Source organism: Mixophyes fleayi, chromosome 4 (genome assembly GCF_038048845.1).
Source record: "Mixophyes fleayi isolate aMixFle1 chromosome 4, aMixFle1.hap1, whole genome shotgun sequence".
Lineage (NCBI taxonomy): Eukaryota > Metazoa > Chordata > Amphibia > Anura > Limnodynastidae > Mixophyes > Mixophyes fleayi.
This window is the reverse complement of record NC_134405.1, coordinates 178,593,393-178,620,685: the sequence shown is the minus strand read 5'-3', so window position 1 is coordinate 178,620,685 and position 27,293 is coordinate 178,593,393. Positions and strand designations below refer to the sequence as shown.

At 41.9% G+C, this 27,293-nt stretch overlaps 1 protein-coding gene across 2 annotated transcripts in view; it reads left to right on the top strand.

Moving 5' to 3' along the window:
- Positions 1-27,293, top strand: part of LOC142152348 (mitogen-activated protein kinase 12-like) — a 125,080-nt gene that overhangs the window by 42,825 nt on the left and 54,962 nt on the right. The window contains exon 1 of one of the 2 annotated variants that reach the window (XM_075208912.1): positions 22,221-22,880. The exons of the other annotated variant lie outside the window; for it this stretch is intronic. Within the exon in view, the coding sequence (XP_075065013.1) occupies positions 22,759-22,880 (122 nt within the window). The 5' untranslated portion in view covers positions 22,221-22,758. Of the gene's footprint in view, positions 1-22,220; positions 22,881-27,293 lie in introns of those variants that run through there. 2 annotated transcript variants of the gene reach the window in all.

The window sequence follows — 27,293 nt, the reverse complement described above, 5'->3', positions numbered from 1 at the left end:
CTAGTGTGAACTCTCAACCTGGAACCCTGGGTGCAATAGTATTCACTTTGGTAAGACATCTAGGATAGGGTATTATAGATATCCTTCGTTCTGACAGGATACCCATAAACTTCCAACAATTTGTATAACCAGACAAGGCAACAGCTACCCATCAGTTTGACAGTAAGCTTAGATTCCATACCACCTTGAGATTTGACACTGCTTTCTCAACTTCAATTCAAGTTCACAGTCAATACTGTAAGACTATTACACACGTAAAAGACTCAAACTCTGGAACACATCAATAAATACAACAATGATGCACATAAATTGCGGCACCAGTGCTTTTATGTAACGTGCAGGACCCTACATTTCACATATTTGGGTACGGCTCACTCCTTTTTCTTCTGGTGGTGCCATTTTGGCTTTCCTGGGCATGTGCAGTAACACACATGCACACATCTTCTCAGAAGATTAAGGGCTAGATTTACTAAGCTGCGGGTTTGAAAAAGTGGGAATGTTGCCTATAGCAACCAATCAGATTCTAGCTGTCATTTTTCAGAAGGTACTAAATAAATGAAAGCTAGAATCTGAGGCAACATCCCCACTTTTTCAAACCCGCAGTTTAGTAAATCTAGCCCTAAGTCTTGTTTATGACAGTTTGGCTCTTGGTTCCCTCCAGTGTTTCCCTCAATACTCCATCCCTATGCCTTTCTGTGTTCCTGGTTATTTTATCTTCACCATTGTATTCCTAGTTATTCCATCCAGGCCAATATGTTCTTGGTTATTCCATCCACGCTGGTGTATTCCAGGTTGTTCCATCTACGCCAGTAATTTCCAGACTATTTGCTATCTTGTGTTTTACTCATCATTTATGCTTAATTCCTTCCACCTGCCAGTCACCCATACCTGTTCAGAAGGTCGCAAACTGCGGGTGAATAACAGCTAAGCGCATACCTTCTTGCAGGGGTCGCTAAATATCCACCCCCAGTTAGCTTACGTTCCTCTGCTTTAGGTAGTGTTAATGTTTGAATCCAGAAAGATCCAATGTGAATCCTGACAGTATCTTCTGGCCAACAAATGGATTCCGTCAACAAAGGAGTCACTCCAACATCTTCATATGGGAAAACAAGAGGTATTGCAGAATTAGCTAGTCCAGTGCCTTCAGGGACTGTCAGCCCATCTCCATACACTCTAGAACTCTCTGGCCCAAACTGTATTACCCTCCACAGCCACCTCTGAAGCTCCAGCTGTTTCAGCAGTACCAGTTGCTGCAAGCAACCTCAGAATACCTTCTCCAGCCAAATATGATGATCCTAAAACTTGCCGTTGATTCATCAATCAATGCGAAATACAATTTTAATTACTCTCAGGTAACTTCTCTTACATTTTTTTACTGATCAAACCTTGGTCTGCATCTCTCCTTTGTGGGAACTAAATGACCCAATTTTGCTTTCCAATAATGCCTTTTTCACAGCCTTTCAAATCCTCCCTGCTTTGAGCCCAAATATCTGAAAATTTTTGTAAATCAGAAGTCTCTCCAGGAACCACAGGGGAGGAAAGGAGAGACAGCATGGATGGGCACGAATGATACGAATATAGAGTAAATAAAGGAGTACTGGGGTTACTACCGTTGGTATGAAAATTATGATCAAACTCAAAGCATGGTAACAACACTACCCAGTAACCCTGACGAGTGGAGACATACATCCTAAAGTATTTCTCAAGATCTTGGTTTACTCTCTTGGTTTTCCCATTGGTCTGAAGGTGATAGGCTGAAGTGAATTTTGGCTTAATACCCATATTTTGCAGAGGGCATGACAATGCTTGGATGTAAATTGTGTACCTTTTGAGCTTAACCACAAAGTCCACAGAGAGGTGAGTCCATGGTCAACTCCGGCTAGGTAAGGGTTGCAATAGTCCAGCAGTTTTTTAAATAACTGCTTTATGTTGACCACAAGTATCGCAGGAAGCCACAAAATCTTGGATATCTTTGCAGAGAGTAGGTCACCAGTAGCTTCTATAAAGTTAGAAACAAATGATAACATCTTCCTGACACCAGGATGAATGGAAAATGTACACTGATGTACCTACAGTAACAGCCTATGTCTAAATTCAGGCACAACAGTGTTCCCCTGTGGAAGTTCTTTGGGTACAATATTAGTACATGTCACAATGGAAGCTGGATCCAGTATGAGTTCAGATTTGTTGAACTCATCAACATCATCTGAATAAAAGGCAGTAGAGATGGCTTAGCTTTAGTATTTTGAGTACCAGAGCAGAAGGTAATCTCAAAGTTGAATTGAGAAAAAAAGAGTGACCACCTAGTGGAAACCTAGATTTTATGATTAGACTCTAGCAGATGTCACCACTCTTTTAATGGTAATTTGATGGTCAATTATTAGGTCCTGGGTTGTTTACACAACACTAGCTATGATCAACACAGCCAGAGAGCGGTGGTGCAGAGTCTAAGTTACCACCGGTATACATGCAAAGCAGAATGGATTTGGCTGCATATAGTAACCAGGTTGCACCACCAAACAGGCTCTTAGCACAGTGGGCAGAGCACTACAGCTATGTAGCTCTTGTTGAAGTTTAATAAATAGACGAAGCTGGTAATAAATAATCTCTGTACACTACAATCAGTTGCAATGTGATTAATACACAATGTAATTATTATCGTGATAATATTCAATTGAGTTTAACATATTTTATGTATTTTAATATAAAATATAAAGTGGTGAAGAAGCTAATTCATGTTTCCAACATTTAAATTACATTAAGAGTTTGGTATCATTCTGTACGCAATTGCATGAGAACGTTTCCAGTATTATTTATGTAGCGTTCGCACCATACAAATGCTAGTTATAAATAATATCACTTTTCATAGGTGCTAAGAACAGCTGATACTCTGGCAGGGAATGATTGGCAGAGCAGGTTTATATACTGTCAACAATAATATGTAGAAAACCTAGAAAACCTACAGGCGCTAATACATATTCTCTATAAAGTGTAGAATGGAAGAATACTTAAATCATATGATGGTAATCCTCCAATTCTTATTTCTCCCAGATTGTTCATATATTCATAGAACAAAGAGAGAAGAGCAAAATAGTGTAATACAGTCACAAAGAAACATTTATCAAATTGGACTAGAATTTCAAATTAAAACAGAAAATCTTCTTTAATCTGTAGACGCCCCCTTTAGTGGGGTATTAACGAGAATTAGATGAAATATAAGCCCATCAAATTGTAGTTTTTCTTTTCTTTACTCTTCATAGGATCTTGGTCCGTAAGTCAACTCCATTGTAAATCATCATATGAGTTTCACCAGAAAAATAATAATAAAATATATCTAGTGTGATATTGCTTTAAAAAATGTATTCATATATTCACAAAGATATAATATAAAACAATAAAACAATGTATATCTACTCCTACCAGACAAATGATGTGTTCAGGCAGTTGGTATAAGTTCACAAAGCTTCCAAGTAGGTGACAATGTAGAACAGCCAAAAAAGGACATCAAAGGAGTGGAGGAGATAGAATCATCAGTCAACAAGGTTTATATACTGTCTGGAAGTTAAACTCCCTGCCTCTGTGATGTCAGCAATCACTTGATGCAACTCAGTAAACTTGCATCAGCTGTGCTTGCCATGCTGTGCAGTGAGAGTTGAATACTGCATCTAAATACAGGATTCCTGACAATGTCAGGAAACCAGAATTGTAGGACAATATGTGGTACAGTTCTGCACTCTAAAGAGAGAAATATATGGATGAGGCCGTGCTTCCTAGTGTATGTGGTGCAGCCACAAACGGACCTATATGATGTTCAGGGGGGGTCCCCACCCTCCAAGAGAAGTAGTGAATACAAAGGTGGATTAGGTACCTGGGCGCATAATGATAAATACATATGACTTTGATAAATGGATACAAAAATAAGCGTTTTAATCAATAATATGACATGAACGCGTTCTGGCCAGAACAGTTAAAAAACAAAATATAGAAAACATAGAGCATGCAAATATATTAATAATGTGCTGCAATAAAGTATAACCAGTGCTAGTTGCAGATAGATCAAATGGCAAATAGTGGTATATGAGTCCAATTGTTGAATTGTTAAATGGAGTAGCTGATTGAATGCATGAATAAAAATATAAACATTATATTGAGTCCATCTGACTTCCAAACGTGTAGGTATTAAAAATTGTTGTTTTTAATTCTGTAGAGTGCATACACACTGCAGAATTGTAACGACATTGTTCCATCGTTGAACGAGATTTTCAGTTCGGTATAAAATCTCGATCAACAATACAATGGGCTTTGGAAAGGTAATTGTTCCTCGTTGCATGGCACACACTTCTGTGGTATATCAGTCATTTATCATCAGAGTGGTCCGATAATTGGTTGAAAACAGTGTAGTGTGTACCCAACCTTAGTGATACAGAGAGAGTAGCTTGCCTGTGAAGGACATAGCATTGGGTGCTACCTCTGCTGTGCTGCCAGGATGATGAGATGATGCTACAGGCGCTGTTGCTGCTGAAGGAGCTAAACCTACCTAGTGGGCTATCAATGTCATTTAGTATTTTGTTTGAGCAGTACCGCTTGTCCACATATCTGTAATTAAGTAGACAGTCGGTACAGTGGCATTTTATAGGTACCGATTGACTTTGTATTTAACCTCCCAGAACAGTTAAGGAATTGCTTACACAAAATATACAAGTATATGAGAAGATGGCGCTTGAGGTATGCACGTATATAGTTCACATATAAAGTTTCTGAAGATGAAATATATAGTTTGTGGATTTCAGTAGGTTATAAATCACAGGTTCCAGATGATGTATGTCTTATCCTCCATTATATATCAGACACACATCCACTCATCGAAAATGGTGTATATGAAAAAGAAATAAATACAGACATAGTGCATATACTTCAATTCAAAATAGTATCAACGGTATCCCTTTAGAGCCCGTGCAACAAATGTTTAAAATGCACAATCAGCACGTGATGTATGTCCTCTTTCGACCCCTCTAGGGTATACACTTACTAAAAAAAGATGAATATTGTGCGTAGTAAGTTATTCAGTCTTTCAATAGATCCCTATTATCCAATTCAATATGGGACTTCACTCCACCACAATAACGAACATGGAGAGAAAAAAATGCCTCATAGTATAAAACCATAATACAATTTATTGAGACATAAACAAGGATAAAAGAAAACACAACTACAGCCAACGATCACATATCCTGCGTGTGACCACGCCAATGAGGATGGACCCTTACCCTCACTTAGCTTCAAACGAGCGTGTAGATAGATGTAAAAGTCCCCAAAAGCAGCGTCCCGGGCAGCCGGCTTACAATCACCATGTTGCAAAGAAACGGAGACTGCAAGGAGAAAATTCCCGCTCTGCGCGTCTGACGTCACTCACTTTGTCTGCGAACGCGTTTCGATTGATGAATCTTTATCAAGGCATGTCTTGATAAAGAGGGTGGTTGAGGAATATTATAAACTTGTCTGAAGAGGTGGGTTTTCAGAGTACGCTTGAAGGTTTGAAGACTAGAGGAAAGTCTTGTGGTGCGAGGGGGTGAATTCCATAAAGTGGGTGCAGCCCGAAAAAAAGTCCAGTAGCCGAGAATGGGAGTGTCAGGCCGTAGGCCGTAGAGGAATGTAACAGAGCAAAACACTAACTGGTATTAGCACTACTGAAATAGTAGGTGCAGAGTCTAACGTACCCCTGGTGTTCACCAGGGACCCCCGCAAGGAGGTTTGGACTTCGCTGTACAGGGTACGCAGGTCGCGGTCCTATTAGCCAGTTGCCGGTGTAGTATAGAAGGGTCAGACGGTCCGGGTCACACCAATCGGGAATATGCGGTACCAAGGGAAATCCAAAGGAGTAGTCGCCAAGCCGGGGTCGAAGTACAATGTGGGTCACTCAGATAGTGGGATAGTCGCCAAGCCGGGGTCACAACAGGAAAGCAGGAGCAAGGAACCAGTAACAAACCTTTTTTTTTTCCACTGTTCCTCTCTCCTTATTTTCCTCCACTGACCCTCTTTCCCACCTTTTTTTCTCCTCTGTTCCTCTCTCCCACTTTTTTGTCGTCCTCTGTACCTCTTTCCCACTTTTTTTTCCTCCACTGTTCCTCTTTCCCACTTTTTTTTTCTCCACTGTTCCTCTTTCCCACCTTTTTTTCTCCTCTGTTCCTCTCTTCTTTTTTTTCTCCTCTGTTCCTCTTTTCCACTTTTTTTTTTATTTCTCTGTGGCTCTCTGCTTTTTTTCCTCCTCTGTTTCTCTCTCCCCTTTCTTTATAGTACTGTCCCTCTCTGTTTTCCTCCCCTTGCCTCTCCGTTTCTTTACTTAACTTTTGTCAACTTCTTTCCTTTATTTTCTTCTCTTCTGTCTCCTCTTCTGTCTTCTTTCTTCATGCTGGCTGCGGCGCTCCTCACTGACTGACGGGCGTGACTTGATGATGTCACGCCCAGCAGTCAGTGTGAATGGAGAAGAGGAGAGGAGGGACACGGTGCCGCGCGATCACGTGAGTATCGTTTTTTTTTTGTTTGTTTTTTCTTCCAGCTCCCCCCACCAACAAATAACCCCCACCCCCCCCCCCCCCCCGTATCGACATTTACGTGCCTTAATGCATCAGGCCCTTAGTTTCTAGTGGACTCAAAAGGATTTGTACCAGGAGTGAGAGAGTGGATTGATGCTGTGCTTGTCCATACTCCTATTCTTCTCAAAAAACTTCACTGGAAATTTCCCAAGAAACCTTTTATTGGGTGTAAGTCCACACTTAGCAGGAGGTTACTGCCACATGACAGAAGACTCTGCCTCTCCTACAAAGCGCGGATGGAACAAAGTAAGTGTGTGGGAAGGGATGAGGTATCTTAATATAATGTTGGTAGGAGGTAGATTATTAATTTATATAATAAATTTGGTATCGTGTGGGAGGGGGCTAATAATTTAATGGATAATATTTTATTTGTGGTGTGATGGAGGGGCTATTTAATTTAATAGTGGGGCCTATAAATTTAAGGTGGGGTGATGGGACCTTTAATTTAATTATGTGGTGGTTTGGGGCTACTTATTGAATGTGGGGTTGAGTTTGGTAAGAATGATATCTATTTATTTAATGGCAGTGATGGTTGTGGGAAATGGTTATATTATTAAATGTAAATGCTATTCATTTATTTCCAGGGAGGGAGGAGGGGGGTCTCTACTGTAATTTGGGTGGGATACAGACAATTCATTTTATAGTGGACTATGGGTTGTTGCTAAATACATAATGGTGCATGTTATTAATTTATTTGTTGGGGTGAAGGTGGGGCTATTTAATTTAATAGTGGAGCCTATTAATTTACGGTGCAGTGTTGATTAATTTAATGCAGGGGTAACTTGAAACTATTAATTGGATGTAGACTTGCGACTTGGGAATGAGGGCTATTTCTTAAATGTGAATATGAATTATTTATTGGCAGTTATGGTTCCGAGAAATAGTTATATATATTAAATGTAAATGCAATTAATTTATTGCTGGGTTGGGGGGCCTCTACTGTAATTTTAGTGGAAGGTAGGCTAACAATTAATGCTGGAATGTGGGTCAGAGCTAATTATTTAATGAAGGGTGCCCTAATTTATTTGTGGCGTGCTGGTAAGACTATGTAATTTAATAGTGAGGCCTAGTAATATAAGGAGAGGTGACAGGACCTTTAATTTAATGCTATGGTGGCTAAGGGCTATTAATTGAATGTGGTGTGAAAGTCAAATAATTGGATGAAGTCGTTTCAAATTAATAAACATCAATTTAATTGGCTTTATCTGAAAATATGCGAATAGCACGCTACGGCATGGAAGGGCTTGTTACGCAATAACACTAGCAAACACTTCTAAATACATTTACACTTACACATACATTTGTAAATAGTTCACCTTAATACAGTTCCAGCACATAGACTTTTATATTCAAATGTAATAGATTTAATAGTTTAATATAATAATGTTAAAAACACTTTATTGACATCTAAGGTTCAGGAAATGTATCATGTTTAGTGTCATACTAATCCACTTTTCACCATCAGACATCCGCTACAATTGGTTAAGCGATCGCACCCTGTGTTTGCTAGTCATGGATGAAAAAGGATTAATGCTCAAAATTATATTGTGTTTGGAATGCTAATATGCCGGTTTGAACCAGTATTTCGACCTGCATTGTGCCGGACTGTCCTAAACCCTGAAACAATGGAGAATGCCTTTACAATTGACTTGTTTATATCATCACTGTTTTATATGTACCACAAATTGTATATAAACCAGGCACTGTGACCATCATTCAGTCTACTTTGACCACAGGCTTCAGGACTGAATCACTGTTTGCTGGATCCAGTGCACTGTGTATGTATTGGCTGTACTTTATTTTATTGTTATTTGTTACATTTTGCTATTAAATCTCTTTTGTGCATTGGAACCCCATTGATCACAATGGACAATATTTATTGTTAGTGACAATATAAACATAGCAGTAGGGCTTAGTTTGGGGGGATAACATTTATTAAATGAGAATATGAATTATTTAATGCAGAGGATAGTTGTGGGAAATGGTTATATTTATTAAACATAAGTACTATTAATTTATTGCTGGGGCTGTTTGGAGTGAGGGCAATTGGTTTATTTATTAAATGGGAGTACTATTAATTTAATGTTGGGGCTTGTTGGAGGGAAATAGGTCTATGTATTAAATGTGTATGGTATTTATTTAATGTTGGGACTGAAGGCAGGCCTAATTATTAAATGTGGGTGCTATTGATTTAACGCCAGGGCTGGTCGGAGTTTTCTAATTTTCATGTACCAGGTTGATTTTTACAAATAGGGCCAACATTCCAGGATACAGACAAGCAGTCACAGGTAGTGAATGTGACAAGAACACGTAGGAGAGAGCCAAACAATCTTTCAACTGTTCTGAATCTGGTGGGGCAGTCCCAAATTTGGACAACTGTCTCGCTTAGACAGGATTTGGTCAGACTGCAAGGACATCTGGGAGGTATGTCCCATTTGACACTGCTTATGAAGGCAGAGCTGCGTGCACCTGACAGCAGTGCACACAGTAATTGTCTAAAATTTGGCTAAAATGATAACCCTAATATATAATAGGCCCCCCTGTCGTAAGTCCCCTGGTCCCCCAGAGCCCTAATCCAGCTCTAGTATTTATTTTGCCATGCATCCCAACATAATTAATTTTGTGAGGCAAAAAAATGCTCAAACTAACCCTCTCACAACATAATCTTTCAGCAGTATTTTGCTACAGAGCTTAATCTTATATTCGTTTTTTTTTATTATTATTTTTACAGTGGGGGACATATATAAATGAAAGAGCTGGCCAAAATCTTGATAAACTGGGGCAAAAAAAAGTTGCATGCTAGGTATGACATATTAATAATTGACACTGTTACTTTTTTCCCCATTTTGAGACCTAAACATTTCCTTTGGAAAACAGCTGTCATGATTCCCAAAACAAAAACCACTGAGAAAATGCAAGTGGAATGAAGGGGTTTTTATTTAACACGGTTACACAGGTAAGTGATGCACTGAATGGTAAGGCATGAAAAAGTCAGCAGAGCATGGCCGGATACAATAGTCTGCGGACCGTTACACAGGAGAGACTGGAGACAGGGGGGTAAATGTATCATCCTCCAATTTTTTCAACTTGCCGGAAATCGGCGACTTTGCATTGAAAATTTAAAGCGGCGATGGCTTGTAAAGGCTATTAAAGTAATTCTATCGTTTTCAAATAAGCATTGCCCAAGCGATTATATGTGTTTCTAACGCACAAAGTGATTTATTTTAGCAGATGCAAAGTTTAACAGTTCAATACATGATTATATTATGATACAGTACAGTACAGCCAATACCAAAAGATACATACATACCGCTGCGCTACCACGGGCCCCAGTGAACAGTATATCTGTTTAGAATACTGTGGTCAGAGTAGACTGAGGATAGTGGGGGTGCAGATATGATTATATATACAGTCAGTGTTACAGAGTGAACAATAGAGATGACGTGGCTTGCTTCTATAGGTCCAGACTTCAGATTGGTCCAGGGTAAACAGGTCATAGGCTGGTTCAATCTAAGGAATCCAAAGGTGGGGGTCATCTCTCCAGGGGATGAGCTCTGTTCTTCCCGCCTGAATCTCTAGTTACAATTAGTCTATTAGCAGTTTATGGTCAGTATCATATTAAAGGTTTATTCCCTAACATCAATAACTAGAGTATGCAATGTGCGATCTCTTCGCCGAATGCACCGGACAGCTGCTGATGAATATGGGTTTAATATGATACTAGACATGACACCTTTCCTATAACCTGAACCTTAAATAACAATGACGTGTACATATAATCATATTATATAAACCAATAGTAAACTAAATACTATCTGCTCATAAATTACTGTGTAACGGAAGTAATATAATTATGATTTATATAAATAACTAAATGTTGTAATGCGAGTGTGTACATGCGTATTTTACCTTGCGATCGCCGTATGCCACGTGTAGCGTGGCATACTGAGTGCAATCGACCACTAAAACAATATTAACCAATATACTTTCGTTCATCCAATTATACGACTTCGACAAGGCAAACTTGCCTTTACAAGCCATCACCGCTTTAAACTTTCAATGCAAAGTCGCCGATTTCCGGCGAGTTGAAAAAATCGGAGGATGATACATTTACCCCAGGATGTGATGGTCTGCGAGTCATTACCACTAGACAGTAGAGATGACACACAACATGCAATAGTCTGCGGACTGATACACAGGAGATACTGGAAACAGGATGCGAACTGTGGGTGCTGTCATAACAAAGCCGAGTCAGGGATCACAGGAAGAGATGCCAAAACGGAGGAACAAGCAGAAGTCAAAACCAGGACGTCAAACAAGGATAACTCACAGGAGAATCAGCAGTCAAGGCAACAAATAGACTGGCAAAGGCTGCTGAGACATGCAGGTTTGTATAGGACAAGGACAGGTGCTAAGTATCCTGGAGTAATTAGCTTAGCTCTGGCAGGTAGGATAGATGTCCAAGTGCCACAGTGGCCACTTTGGTGGAACAGTGGAACTGCAAGCTAAATATATATAAAGACAAAATTCCAACATAGCTCTTAGCAGACAGGAGCTGCAAGGGGTAGATTGTGACAACAGCAAATGAGCACGGCTTAGTAGGTTGAACTGTAGTGACATGTGAGAAGGTGTCCCCGGAGCCCGTGAAGAGGATGAAGAAATGAAGACAGAAAGGAAGAAGGAAAGAAGACTCACCTGTTCCGTGATCCAGTAACGGTAAGGTATTCTTTCTTTTCCCCACAGAATCCGACGCGGGCGACAGTTGTCAGGTGAGACAATCCGGTCACACCTCTGGCTGTTAGCCAATCGGCCATTTGAATTTTTGTCACCGCGATAGGTGGCGACGGCTACCAAACAGCTGTCCCATGCGGTGGTTATGGCAGTTTGTCGGCGAGCCAGGAGAAATGCATCCTGCATGCTTAGTTGGAGATAATGAGAGCGGAAGATCCAGACAGCGAAAGCAAAGTGGAGGACAACGGGATAAAGCCATATGTCGTCAAGGTTCCAGTGCCAGCTGGTGCATATCTCGAGAACTCGGCTCCTTTGGATTTCAATATCATCTCTATGCGGATGATACCCAAATTTATCTATCCTCTCCTGATCTCTCACCATCTGTAATGTCCCGCGTTACTGACTGTCTGTTTGCCATTTCATCTTGGATGTCGTCTCGCCAACTCAAACTCAATCTTTCAAAAACAGAGTTAACAATATTCCCACCCACCAACAGATGCATACCTGACATTTCTATTTCTGTTGATAACATGACCATAAATCCTCGCTGCCTAGGCGTGATCCTTGACTCAGAACTATCCTTTCTTCCTCACATCAACTCTATCTCTAAATCGTGTTACATACATCTAAAAAACATTTCCAAAATATGCACATATCTTACACAACACATTGCAAAAATGTTAATTCATGCACTCATCATCTCCAACATTGACTTTTGCAATCCCTTCTTACTGGACTTCCCCTAAACAAACTTAAACCCCTACGATCTATTTTGCACGCAGTGGCCAGACTGATTTCCCTTGAAAATTGTTATTCCTCTTCTAAGCCACTCTGTCAGTCTCTACACTGGTTGCCTGTTTTTTACCAAATTCAATATAAAATTCTTCTACTAACATACAAGGTCATCAACAAAACTGCACCAACATATATCTGCTCACTTGTCTCAAAATATCTCCCAACTCGACAAATCCGTACTGCACATACCCGGTTACAGAACTTTTTCGAGTTGCACCCACTCTGTGGAATTCCCTTCCTTGCACAATAAGACTTTCTTCTGGTTTACAAACTTTCAAGTGTTCTCTGAAAACCCACCTCTTCAGGCAAGCTTATAATATTCCCCAACCACCCTCTTAATCTCACAAGGCTACTCTATTACCACCCTTTATACAATTCACACAAGACAACAAACTTTTGACCACAGACCAACATTGCTCTGTGACTAGATCACATAGTATACAAATCACTTTTCATCCTTAGCATACTGGTTGGACCAATATGCAGTATGTGGATTTAACCCCCCGATTGACCTATAGATTGTAAGCTTGCGTGCAGGGCACTCTTACCTCTTTGTCTGTTTTACCCAGTATTGTTTACTACTGTTTGTCCCCAATTGAAAAGCACTACGGATTGTTGATGATGATGATGATGATGATTGTGGTACCTGGTAGTGCATAATTTGGGGTTGTGTGTAAGTGTTAGTCAGTACCAGTAGAGTAGTACACGACACCCAGTCCTAGGCTAGTTTGCACAGGTCAGTTAGTTCAGAAGATCTCGAATGTGCTGTTAGAACTTAACATACAGTGGGTGGCCTACCATATTAATATTCAATAGTCCCTGGTTAGTGCCACTGTTGAATTTGATCATGAACTGAAAAGTGTGCTGTATCTACTATTCTTGAAGGATTTTTGAGAACCTTTTACCTCCTTAATTATACTTAAAACACTAAAAGGGTTTGTTTTGTATACTTGTTTAGTTGATAAGACAACCTCTATGGCAGAGGTATTTATTGGGTATGAGGGAAAAATCCACAAGGTGGACATTATCTTTGAACTAAAGAAAAAAATGTCATATATTGTAGATAAGAATAAAGTACAGTATATTGACTGTATTTTCTTGAATGTCAGTGAAAGTCCAACCAAAATTAAAAACAGGTCTTACACCTTAGGACCATACCCTTCATTAATTTTCTCCCAACATGCTACTCAGTGTTGTTTCATTTATGTCTTAGGGCTTGTATGCACAAACATTGAAAAACAACTCTAATTAAAGCATGGACAGAACCTTGTACTGTGCCTACACTAAAAACTGTTCCTCAGTTTCCCTGCAGCACTATCAACTTAAATGAGTGTTCCCACAGACCTCAACTGTATATTACAGAGCATTAATACATTGATGCAAAACAACACAAATGCCTATCTGAAAGATTGTGGATGCGATTCAATTCAGAGAAAGGTGTCCATTGCCATTGCTGCCTCCTGCGCTATTTTATCAGTACTGATCGTATGAAAAAATATGCTTAATTTGATATTTTTGTTTGTACCTCCCAGGTTGAAATGCTCCTAATTATGGCCATTTTCTGAAAAAGTGCAAACAGCAGAAGCAAAATACGTCCCATTTTAAGCATAGAAAGAGATATGATCTCCATCACTTCAGAAGAGGTTGAAAAAAATCCTTCTGCACACTCTCCATCTCACTACCTCATTTAAATAATCTTCTTCTGCAAATGAAATCTAATTTTTGCATGTGGGCAGGGCCGCCATCAGGGGCGTACAGCAGTATGGGGCCCAACAGCAGAGTGGGGCCCCACCAGCCTTGGGCCCAAACAAATTTATTGTTTATTGTCCGCAGTGAATTAACTGAGGAAGTGGGCACCATTTCTAGGCAGTAGCTGCTTCTAAGATGTGAGGAGTACTGTGGGGAGAGACCTATGCACGCAATTAAGGATGCGGCATCACGCCCCTTGTAGGCAGCTTGTCTGCCTCCACTCCCAAGATGTTGGGGCCCCACAGCTGCTACCATTTGCTCCACTCCCAGGCCCCCAGGTGCGCGGCTCCCGGACAGAAAGCCGCGACGAGGCAGAGACTCCCTGCAGCATCGCTGACATGTAAATAATAACATTATAGCGCTGTCAGTTAAGATGAGCTGAAAGGAGGCAGCAAGAAGCTGCACAGAGGTAAGTAAACTACTGCAGGGGTTAGATGGAACCGGGGATGGGGGTGACTGCAGATAATGGGGGGAGGCAAATGTTCGGTAGAGAATAATTTAGAAATGAGTCTCCAGAAACCCCCCCCCCTGCGCTAACTAAGTGGCCACCATAGCGGCACTGTCCTATACAGCAGCCGCGGCGCTGTCAAAGAAGCGTCCGCGGCGGTGCTGTATTGCACAGTGTACAGCTGTCGGCAGCAAGCCCCCCCCCCTGGATCCGCCACTGCTGTACTGGACCCCATAATTTCTGGTGGCAGCCCTGCATGTGGGTGCAAAAGTAGGGCCACTCATGTGCCTTGTGTGTACTTAACATTGAACATCCTGCCAAACTACCAACTCTTCCCTGAGATGGGGCAAGGTTTGCACCTCTGCAGATGCTGCCATTATGGTCAAAAAATACATGTGTTACCTGTGGAGTTCTATAACAAGTGTTTTTCATTTAAATTTGATTTCGTTCCACTTTATTTGGGCTATTTAATAGGTTGGAAGGCTCTTTTAGATTAAAACAAGGTTGGATTTCTGTACAAATACAGCATAGGATAGTTTTTGCTAACATTTTCAAATAATTCCCAGGGATACATTGCTGCTGAACATCTAAGCACAGTATTTTCTAGATGGGTATTATTTTACTACAATCAACACATATTAGTTATAATTAGGGATGTGCACCGGCGACTTTTGAGGTCTCGTGTTTTGTGTTTTGGATCCGGATTTTCTCGATGTTTTGGGTTCGGATTTGTTTCGCAAAACACCTGCCGAAACGTTTTGGTTCGGATTTAAGGTTTTGGATTCGGATTTTTTTTGAAAAAAAACTAAAAAGTGTAAAAATCAAGTTTTTGGGCTTATTTTCACTCCTACGCTATTATTAACCTCAATAACATTCAATAACAATAATTTCCACTAATTTAAAGGCTATTCTGAACACCTAACACCTCACAATAATTATTTTTTTTTTAGTGCAAAACGTTGCAACGAGGTATCTTTCTGGACTGCGTAGAGGAGTGTTCCCCACAATACAATTAAAAACCCATCAACTGGTCTGAATTACACCCAAAAATAGTATCTGGACTGCGTAGAGGACTGGCCACTGGCCACCACAATATAATATAGAGAAAACCTTCAACTGGTCTGAATTACACCCAAAAATAGTATCTGGACTGCGTAGAGGACTGGCCACTGGCCACCACAATATAATATATAGAAAACCTTCAACAGGTCAGAATTACACCCAAAAATAGTATCTGGACTGCGTAGAGTAGTGGGCACTGGGCACCACAATAAAAAATATATAGAAAACCTTCAACAGGTCTGAATTACACCCAAAAATAGTATCTGGACTGCGTAGAGGACTGGCCACTGGCCACCACAATATAATATATAGAAAACCTTCAACAGGTCAGAATTACACCCAAAAATAGTATCTGGACTGCGTAGAGTAGTGGGCACTGGGCACCTCAATAAAAAATATATAGAAAACCTTCAACAGGTCTGAATTACACCCAAAAATAGTATCTGGACTGCATAGAGGACTGGCCACTGGCCATCACAATATAATATATAGAAAACCTTCAACAGGTCAGCATTACACCCAAAAATAGTATCTGGACTGCGTAGAGTAGTGGGCACTGGGCACCACAATAAAAAATATATAGAAAACCTTCAACAGGTCTGAATTACACCCAAAAATAGTATCTGGACTGCGTAGAGGACTGGCCACTGGCCACCACAATATAATATATAGAAAACCTTCAACAGGTCAGAATTACACCCAAAAATAGTATCTGGACTGCGTAGAGTAGTGGGCACTGGGCACCTCAATAAAAAATATATAGAAAACCTTCAACAGGTCTGAATTACACCCAAAAATAGTATCTGGACTGCATAGAGGACTGGCCACTGGCCATCACAATATAATATATAGAAAACCTTCAACAGGTCAGAATTACACCCAAAAATAGTATCTGGACTGCGTAGAGTAGTGGGCACTGGGCACCACAATAAAAAATATATAGAAAACCTTCAACAGGTCTGAATTACACCCAAACATAGTATCTGGACTGCGTAGAGGACTGGCCACTGGCCACCACAATATAATATATAGAAAACCTTCAACAGGTCAGAATTACACCCAAAAATAGTATCTGGACTGCGTAGAGTAGTGGGCACTGGGCACCTCAATAAAAAATATATAGAAAACCTTCAACAGGTCTGCATTACACCCAAAAATAGTATCTGGACTGCATAGAGGACTGGCCACTGGCCATCACAATATAATATATAGAAAACCTTCAACAGGTCAGAATTACACCCAAAAATAGTATCTGGACTGCGTAGAGTAGTGGGCACTGGGCACCACAATAAAAAATATATAGAAAACCTTCAACAGGTCTGAATTACACCCAAAAATAGTATCTGGACTGCGTAGAGGACTGGCCACCACAATATAATATATAGAAAACCTTCAACAGGTCAGAATTACACCCAAAAATAGTATCTGGACTGCGTAGAGTAGTGGGCACTGGGCACCACAATAAAATATATATAGAAAACCTTCAACAGGTCTGAATTACACCCAAAAATAGTATCTGGACTGCGTAGAGGACTGGCCACTGGCCACCACAATATAATATATAGAAAACCTTCAACAGGTCAGAATTACACCCAAAAATAGTATCTGGACTGCGTAGAGTAGTGGGCACTGGGCACCACAATAAAAAATATATAGAAAACCTTCAACAGGTCTGAATTACACCCAAAAATAGTATCTGGACTGCGTAGAGGACTGGCCACTGGCCACCACAATATAATATATAGAAAACCTTCAACAGGTCTGCATTACACCCAAAAATAGTATCTGGACTGCATAGAGGACTGGCCACTGGCCACCACAATATAATATATAGAAAACCTTCAACAGGTCAGAATTACACCCAAAAATAGTATCTGGACTGCGTAGAGTAGTGGGCACTGGGCACCACAATAAAATATATAAAAAACCTTCAACAGGTCTGCATTACACTGCACATACGGCTGCTCCTCCATCCTCTCCATCATATACATGTTGGAGTTTCAGCGTGTGAAAACCTTTTGTTTTTGATAATGTCAGTGCATTTTGAATATTTTTCAATTTGCCCCACACCACTGAATGTACTTTATCTATGATACGCATCTATCTATCTTGACTGCGTAGTGTGGTGGCCCCGGTACACAATTTGGTACCGAGGCCACAATATAATTAAAAAACCCTCCACGGGTCAGAATTCCACCAAAAAAGGGTATGGACTGCGTAGTGTGGTGTGCCCGGAACACAATTTTTTACAGCGCCAACAATATAATTAAAAAATTGGGCATTAACTGTCACCGTTGTTTAATATCTCATACACCTAAATATGGACTGCACAGTGGAGTGGCCCCGGTAGTAAATTTGGTGCCGGGGCCACAATACCTCCTCCAACTTCCAAGTGTAGTGTTTATAAAGACAAACAGCGTTGAAGTGTTATTAGTTGACTTTCTTAACCCTAAAATTGTCCCTGTTGCAAATATTCGTGCAATGGACAGTTACTTTTTCATTGAAAGACTCAAGCTTTCAAGTGTAGTGTTTATAAAATATAAACAACAATACAGTAGTTTTAGAGCACGTCAATACCTCTTGTTTTAAATTATGACAGGGCATTTTACTTTTGGTTTAATTTCTTGAATTTGTTTAAATTTGGTTTTACTTTTTGAACATGGCAAACGACTGTTGATTGGTCATATAATGCAAAAAAAAAAGTTCCAAGATGGAATTGTCCTTGGGCCCTCACACCCACCCTTATGTTGTTGAAATAGGACATGCACACTTTAACAAACCAATTATTTCAGCGACAGGGCCTACCAAACTTTGGCTGAAATGATTGGTTTGTTTGGGCCCCCACACCAAAAAAGCTATTCATCTCTCCCTGTACAGACTAAACAGGCTCTACTGAGGCAAGATGTCGTCCTCATCCTCAACCTCTGATTCCTCTCCCCCTACAGTGTGTACTTCCTCCTCATCACACATTATCAATTCGTCCCCGCTGGACTCCACAACCACAGGTCCCTCTGTACTATCTGGAGGGCAGTGCTGTACTTCATTGAGGAATTGATTATTCATTTTTATAAACATCATTTTTTCAACGTTATGAGGAAGCAACCTCCTTCGCCGCTCACTGACCAGGTTCCCCGCTGCACTAAAAACTCTTTCCGAGTACACACTGGAGGGGGGACAACTCAGGTAAAATAGAGCCAGTTTGTACAGGGGCTTCCAAACTGCCTTTTTTTCCTGCCAGTAACAATATGGACTGTCTGACATGTCTACTTGGATGGTGTCAGCAAAGTAATCATCCACAATTTTTTCTATTGTGACAGCATCCAATGCAGCGAGAGTAGACATGTCTGCAATGGTTGGCAGGTCCTTCAGTCCGGACCAGATGTTATCAGCATCCCCGCCAGCGCCTCTTTTGGGAAAACTGAGCTTTTTCCTCGCAGCCATAGATGTGGAAGAAAATGAGGGTGGAGCTGTTGGCATGTCACGGTCCTCTTCAGAGGACAATCTCCTGACCAGCAGGTCTTTGCACCGCTGTAGACTTGTGTCCGCCGGAAACAGAGACACAACATACGCTTTAAACCGAGGATCGAGCACGGTGGCCAGAATGTATTCCTCTGACTTTAAAAGAGTGACCACCCTCGGATCCTGGCAAAGTGTACAAAGGGCTACATCCACAAGAGCTACATGCTTGGTGTAATCGCAATGGCTTACCAGCTCCTCCCTCACTTTCTCCAGCTGCTTCTGCAACAGCCTGATCAGGGGAATGACCTGACTCAAGCTGGCAGTGTCGGAACTGACTTCTCGTGTGGCAAGTTCAAATGGCTGCAGAACCTTGCACAACACGGAAATCAGTCTCCACTGCGCTTGACTGAGGCGCATCCCCACTCCTTTGCCTATGTCGTAGGTGACTGTGTAGGCCTGAATGGCCTTTTGCTGCTCCTCCATCCTCTGCAGCATATAGAGGGTGGAGTTCCAGTGCGTCACAACCTCTTGTTTGAGGTGATGGCAGGGCAGGTTCATGCTTTTTTGATGTGCCTCTAGTCTGCGGTAGGCACTGGCTGAATGCCGAAAGTGTCCAGCAATTTTGCGCGCCACCGCAAGCATCTCCTGCACACCCCTGTCACTCTTGAGGTAATGCTGCACCACCAAATTAATGGTGTGGGCAAAACATGGGACGTGCTGGAAATTGCCCATATTTAATGCCCGCACAATGTTACTGGCATTGTCTGACACCACAAATCCCCATGAGAGTCTAAGTGGGGTAAGCCACTGGGAGATAATTTCCCTCAGTTTCTCTAATATGTTGTCAGCGTTGTGCCTCTTATTAAAGCCTGTAATACACAATGTTGCCTGCCTTTGCACGAGCAGCCATTTTGTAGATGCTGCTACTGATGCAGCTGTTGCTGTTGCTGCGGAAGGGGATGCATCTACCCAGTGGGCTGTCACAGTCATATAGTCCTTCGTTTGCCCAGAACCACTTGTCCACATGTCCGTGGTTAAGTGGACAGTGGGTACAACCGCATTTTTTTAGAGCACTGAGGACACTTGATCGTACTTCTCTGTACATTTTTGGTATCGCCTGCCTAGTGAAGTGGAATCTCGACGGGATTTGGTACCGGGGACACAATACCTCCATCAACCCTCTAAATCCCACTCCACTGATGGCGGACACTGGGCGCACGTCTAACACCAACATTGCAGTTACAGCCGCAGTTATACGCTTTGCAATAGGGTGACTACTATCGTATTTTGTGGTCATGGCAAACGACTGTTGGACGGTCAATTGTTTTGTGAAAGACTTAGCGGTCTTACGACTTCCCCTCTGGGAAGATGACCGACTAACAGCAGCAACAGCAGCAGTGGCAGTAGTAGTCGTACCGCTGCAGGATTCCTCGGATGAATCCCGTATTGAGGAGGACTCAGTCTGGCTGCTGACTTGGGCTGCAGGACTGAATCTGATGGAGATTGTGGAGGAAGTTGACGAGGAGGGTGTTGCTGGTGTGTATCCAACTGGACCACGGGATTTAGGTGTCCCTGTACCGATGAGGGTCCTAGCCCCAGTTCCTGAACTAACCACTGAACTATGAAGGTTATTCAGGTGACGTATAAGGGAGGATGTTCCTAGGTGGGCAAGATCCTTACCCCTGCTTATTTGAGCTTTACATAAGCTACATATGGCCATACATTGGTTGTCTGGATTTGGATAAAAATAACTCCAGACCGAAGAGGTGCATTTTTTGGTCTTCTGACCAGGCATGACGATGGGCTTTTTCATCCCATGGACATCAGCTGTTTCCCCCCCTGGTGCCTCATTTACAATAACCACATCACCATCCTCATCATCAAGTTCCTCCACACCGCCAGCTACATCATCAATAGGCTCCTCCCGAGCCACCTCTTCCCGTACAGTGATGGGAAGGTCAGGCTTGACAACCACCAACACCCTTGGACTCGCCTTGAGGATTTGTGATAATTTCTCTTTAGAAGGCAGAGTTGTTTGCTGTTTTGTTGCTGACAGCATAACTCTCTTCAATTTTTTGTAGGGGGGGGAGGAGGAGGAGGGATAAGATCCGTGGGTGAAGCTGAACCACTAGTCATGAACACGGGCCAGGGCCTAAGCCGTTCCTTGCCACTCCGTGTCGTAAATGGCATATTGGCAACTTTACGTTTCTCCTCAGATGATTTTAAGTTTCTCTTTTTGCTACTTTTTCTGAACTTGGGCTTTTTGGATTTTACATGCCCGGTACTACGAGATTGGGCATCGGGCTTGGAAGACGACGTTGATGGCATTTCATCGTCTATGTCATGACTAGTGGCAGCAGCTTCAGCATTAGGAGGAAGTGGGTCTTGATCTTTCCCTACTTTATCCTCCAAATTTTGGTCTCCATTATATGTAGCACAAGATACTGCAGAATGTGTGAACTTGGTAATATTGCAGTACCAATGGACTTATACTGCTGGATTGGTTTTGCAAATTTGGTTATAATTACTTTTTTTTTTTAATTTTTTATTTTCAATATTTTTTTTAACTTTTTTTTATTTTTTAAAAACTTGGTAATAATGGGGAAATAACTATGCCCTTAGAAGCACAGAGCACAGGACCACTGGACTGAACAGGACACAGCACAGGACCCAGCAGCACCACTGACCTCAGAAGGAGAGAGCACAGGACACAGCACCACTGGACTGAGCACAGCACAGCACAGCACAGAACTAAACAGCACAGCACTGAACTGAACAGCACGAGATCTACCAGGACAGAGGACCACCTAACACACCCTCCCTCTACCCTGATCAATGCCCGAGTGAAGATGGCGGTGACTAGCGGGGAATTTATAGGATCCGAGTATCGCGAGATCCGACAACGGGATTATGAGTCAGAGCCTCCGTTTCAGATTTGAATTTGGCGCCAATACCCGGATCTGTCTCAGATCCGACTCGGATGGGCAACGTTCGGGTGGGCTTGGATTTCATGAATCCGAGTGCGCTCATCTCTAGTTATAATGTTTGTTTTTCACTTGTATAATCTGTAATAATCTGTATCTGTAAATAAAAGCGTATAACGCCTGGGAATATCAATATCAGAAAACTGCATTCAGTATGTAGGACAATTGTAACATGTTCTGCTTATTGGTCAATTCAGAAAAAGAGGACATTCCCGTGGACAAATATGTGGGTGCTGTATTGTCCCTGGAGATGTGGGACAGTTGGTAACTATAACATATGTTAAAAACAATCATCAACATGGATGAGGCCAGAGAAGCCTCGCTGCCAGCACGGAGGGGGTTAAAGACATGAGCCTGCTCGGTGTGGAGGGAAGGGGAGGGAAGTCAGCAGCAGTGTACTCGGATCATGTGACTGGGGACAACAAAGCTCTGGGCTGTGTGTGGGGATCATTTCCCGACACAGGACAGCAAGGAGCTACTGCTGGCAGAAAGAAAAGAGAAGCCGACGGCAGAAGGCGAGAAGGAGAGAAGAAAGTGAAGAGAAAAGGAGGTGCTGGGAGTGTGGGAGGAATGAGAAGAGGGTGTAATTGAGTTCCCATAGAGCAGCCCACACTGAGGAGGGGGCGGCCAGTCTTTTATGGTGAGAGAGGCAGGAGCAGACTGTATGTATGGTGCATGATCCGCTCTCTGGAGATTCATCTCTCAGGAGACCACAGCCGCTGCTGAGCCGCCAGGTGACACAGTGATCCCCTCCAGGTGACACAGTGATCCCCTCCAGGTGACACAGTGATCCCCTCCAGGTGACACAGTGATCCTCTCCAGGTGACACAGTGATCCCCTCCAGGTGACACAGTGATCCCCTCCAGGTGACACAGTGATCCTCTCCAGGTGACACAGTGATCCTCTCCAGGTCGTGGTGGTGCGAGCAACAGGAGCGATGTCCTTACCACTGCCCAAGAAAGGCTTCTACAAACAGGACATCAACAAGACCCAGTGGGAGGTGAAGGAGAGGTACAGAGATCTGGTGGCTGTTGGATCTGGAGCCTATGGCACTGTCTGGTGAGTCTTCGCTTTGCTGCACCTGAACGTGCCCCACCTAGATTGGCACTTCCTCCACCTGCAGGGAGTAATCATTATACACGTAGTTCTCTGCAGAGCCCAGTGTAAACATGCATGGAGACATACAATGTGGTTGGACGTATTGTATTAACCAGTTGTTGTTATCATATTTTTAAATATACTTGTTATTCGGTGCTCTACATCGCCTACATGATAATAACTGGGCACTTGTGCTGTACACATCACTGTTGTCTTAGATCAGGAACACAATAGTTTCAGTTTGTCTTTATTTACTCTCATTTACAGTCTTTCATTGTAAAGTAGGAAGTATTGTGATTGTTTTGTGGGCAGTAGTATCAAAAGTCTACCTTTAGTACACTAAGCACATTACAAATATATTTTATAGGTAGTGGACGTTTGTCTTCTAATATAGCTACATTTGTAATCATTACAGAATTTTGTCTCCTTTACATGGATAATTTATATTAAAAAAAATTTAAGTAATCTTCCTAGTTGCAATCAATATTATCCTCATATTTGCATTTCATTTGCCATTATCAATTATTTATATAGTGCCGCTAATTCTGAAACGCTGCACAGAAAACTCAGATCAGTCCTTGCCCCATTGGAGCTTACAGTCTATATTCCCTACCGCGCACACACACAGCGAGACTAAGGTCAATTTAATAGCAGCCAATTAACCTACTACATTATAACTAATTCATTGAATACTCTTACCTCTGGTTTGTTTGGCTCAGAATCTAGCTGCATCTAATGTCTGAGTGTTCATGTTCTGTAAGAGAGATTTTCCAATCATTTACTATTTTACTGACCTAGGATTTTATGCGGTTCTTCTGGTGAAGAAAGCAATATGAAAAACATCTCTAACTGCATGGAAGGCTTAATCTATTTAATGGTTTATATCTTGCTGAAACTTGAAACCTTTTATTAGCCTTAATGTAAGTGCATGCAAGGTATTTCATAAACTAGGGCTGGGTCTTCATTGCTGCCAAATTTCTGCAGCACAGTTATTGGATTTTCAACCTAGGGGCAGTTTAGTTTCAGGACACCTGGCAACCAAAGGGTTAAGTGGGGAGCTGCAACGAAAATAAATATTTTGTTGTATTGTTGCAGTGTATGCTTCCCTACATTTAATTGAATATTAAGAGGGCACAATGATTAGCATTGCCTCACAGCACTAAGGCCATGGCTTGGATTCCAACCGAAGCACTATGTTGGGTTCATGTTTCCTCCCCATGTTTGCACAGGTTTTACCACGATGCTTTGGGTTAATCCTCCCCCTAGTCTAATAAAACATATTTGTGGGTTAATTGGCTTTGGACAAAGATAACCCTAGTGTGCATGTGTTGGAGTATTTAAACATCAAGCAGCACATGGGTTAGGGACCGATGTGATGTTCCACCTACATAAGTAAAGCTTTGCTACGGAATGATGCAGACAAAATAAAGAGCATGGCTAATTATCATGATATGTCTTGAATATTTTTTTTTGTATGTATTTATGGAGCAATATATTGTAGTGGTATATAAAATGAACAAATAATATATCGTTCAGTAAAGGATAGTGACGCCTGTGTAATTTAACCCTTGGAAATCAGTGCTTACATTCCCTATTTGCCTTTACATAGCAGGTATTGTAAGCACCAACTTCCTGTCAAATCGGCAGTCATACATTTTATGAATGTTCCATGCAGTGTTCATGCAGCTAGTTTGACAGGAACTTGGCATTTACACTGCATGTTATGTGCAGACAAACAGTGCATGCTAACACCAGCTTCAATATGCAAGTATAAAAAGTGCCTGTGTACCCCTAGTCCAGTGTCTCTTTATTCCAGTCTTCGTGCACCCCTAACAGCTCATGTTGTGAGGATTTCTGTCTGTTGAAACAGGTGGGATAATCATTGACCAGCCAAGTAGACTAAAGCTGGGTACACACTACACTGTTTTCGTCCAATAATCGGCTGAAACAGCCGACATACGACCGCTCGTTCAAAAGTCGGGTCAGTGTGTACAGTTACACGATGGTCGAAAGTCTGCCCAAATGGACGATTGTCGCCTCATTTGGTTGGTCGTACCGTTTAATATTTTCGTTCCAATTTCGTTTCCGCTGTGTAGTGTATAAACTTCCGACCGATCCACGACGATCCTCCGATACTTCCTAGACCTGGGGGGTGTGTGTATGTAAATTTTTTGATGTCTGTCTCAGTCCCACGTGGTGCGGAATCCGCACATCACTAGTGTTTTGTATCTATGTATATTGCACCTGTCTAGCTGCAGACCCTTACACTTGTGTGAAGCACGTGTGTTATTCATATTTACTCTTTATACACTTATACCTTTATAACCTATTAAAAGTTATATTAACCTTGATTAACTTATAATTGTGAAGAACCAAGAACAAACCACACAGTGTTCAAGCAACATTTTTTACACACACAGCTGTCAGAAAGATCCGCATGAGAAGTGAGCGCGCCCATACCAATCAGAGAGCTGAGTACTGCAGAGTATTATTTTTAGTATTTAGTATTTTTAAAGGTGCTACTGGTTTGTGGCAGAACAGGTCTTGATGTCGCTTGGGTTTCTATTCCCTTTGATTTCTTTATCTACGATACAAGGAAATAAAAAATGTTTACCATTTAACTTCTATATCTGTAATTTATATACAACGACATAAATACTCTCATTTTCTCACCTTTCACACTGCTCGAGATCAGTTTATATTTTGGTCCCTGTGGCGAAATCGCAACAATAGCGGGCTTAACCTCCGAGCATTCTGGAAAAAGGCGCCATTTTGGTTATTATAACGGTACAGGTATGTGCCCAAAGCATTTAGCTTTATGTGACAATAGAATGAAATAAAGTCCTTCTAGCAGGTACACTACATCTGCTATTGACCTTTTTTAATGTCGTTGTCGTCCTGGTCCAGTACTTTGATCATCATCTCCACCTCTCTTGGGCTCATTGGATTTGCTCTTTGCTCTTCTTGAGTATCTCCATCCCCCACCTAAACTTTTCCAACATTTTTTGGCCCTTCCAGCACCATCTCTGACTCTATCTCCGTCTCCATAGCTGCAACCCCCACTGACACCTTCTCCTCACCCGCAACCCCCACTGACACCTTCTCCTCACCCACAACCCCCACTGACATCTTCTCCTCACCCGCAACCCCCACTGCCACTTGCTCACTCGTCATCTTCTGACGCTCCTCAGCGCCAAACAGGTTCCTCTGTCATTTTATACACTCAGACATGGGCGTTCGTTTCTGCTGTGGACCAATCAGTGATGATGCACACCGAGAATGGAGCATTCCATTACATACGAAGGGATTTTATTATTAGGGAATATTCATTGCATTGCACTTTAGCAGTTAAATGTTTTTCTAAATTAAATGTATATTACTAAACTTCTATTTTATAGAAATGAATGAAGAGACAGTGTAGTCTTCTTCTCTTTTTATGCAGCTTTGGGTGTTAACTTTAGCGAAAGCTCTGCCCCTTTTATACGAATGCCTTTGGTATCTTGTTACATTTTCCGCAAATGTCGCTGCAGTGTGTACGAAATCATTGTTCACGACAACATGGCTGTAAAAAGTCGCTAAAGGGACGTCCACTCTTCCCTTTATCATCCTAAACAAGGCTAGTGTGTATGCAGTCCATGGACCGAGCGATTGGACCATCGCTCGGCATAAAAAGTTGGTGGAAAATTCTGTAGTGTGTACCCAGATTAACTCACCTGTGCATGATTAACGAAATTTTGAAGACATGACCTGTTGGGGGTGCGTTAGGACCTATTTAAAAAAAAACAAAACACTGCTCTAGTCCAATGATCGGCAGCGTGAAAGAGGTGAAGGGCCTCAGGTGTAGACCCCAGCCTTTAAAGGGGCCCACAGACAAAAGCGAGCGAGCACAGTGCGCTCCCTTCTCCTTTAGGTATGCTGTGAGACCTGCCTGCACTGTGCAGAGGAGGTTATGTGACGTGGAAGTTGGCTGACCCCCCATTCTGATAAGATCAGAAGGAGCCGTTGGGGGCTGCAGGTAAAGGCTTGGCGGGCTGCCTGTTGGCCCCTGCTGCTTTAGTTTAATGGCATCATTGTGTTTTCCCTACATGGAGTCCTGGGAATTGTATGATCCAATAGTGTGGTGGTAGATCACCCGCAAATCTCTTAAACGTGCTACAATAAAATGGTTGTGAAGGCAAGTGGGACCAGAATCGCCATAATCAAGCTTCAATCTCCTTGACTGCAGCTTCCTATTGGACCTTACGTCACACACCCCTCTGCAGCTGCATGTAACTCACGGATTTTGGCCTGAGCTGTGAGACATACACCAGAGCTCTTTGAAAAATTACCATGTGCAGCAATCCACTGGGGTTCAGGTGAGGGTTTTCCTGCCAA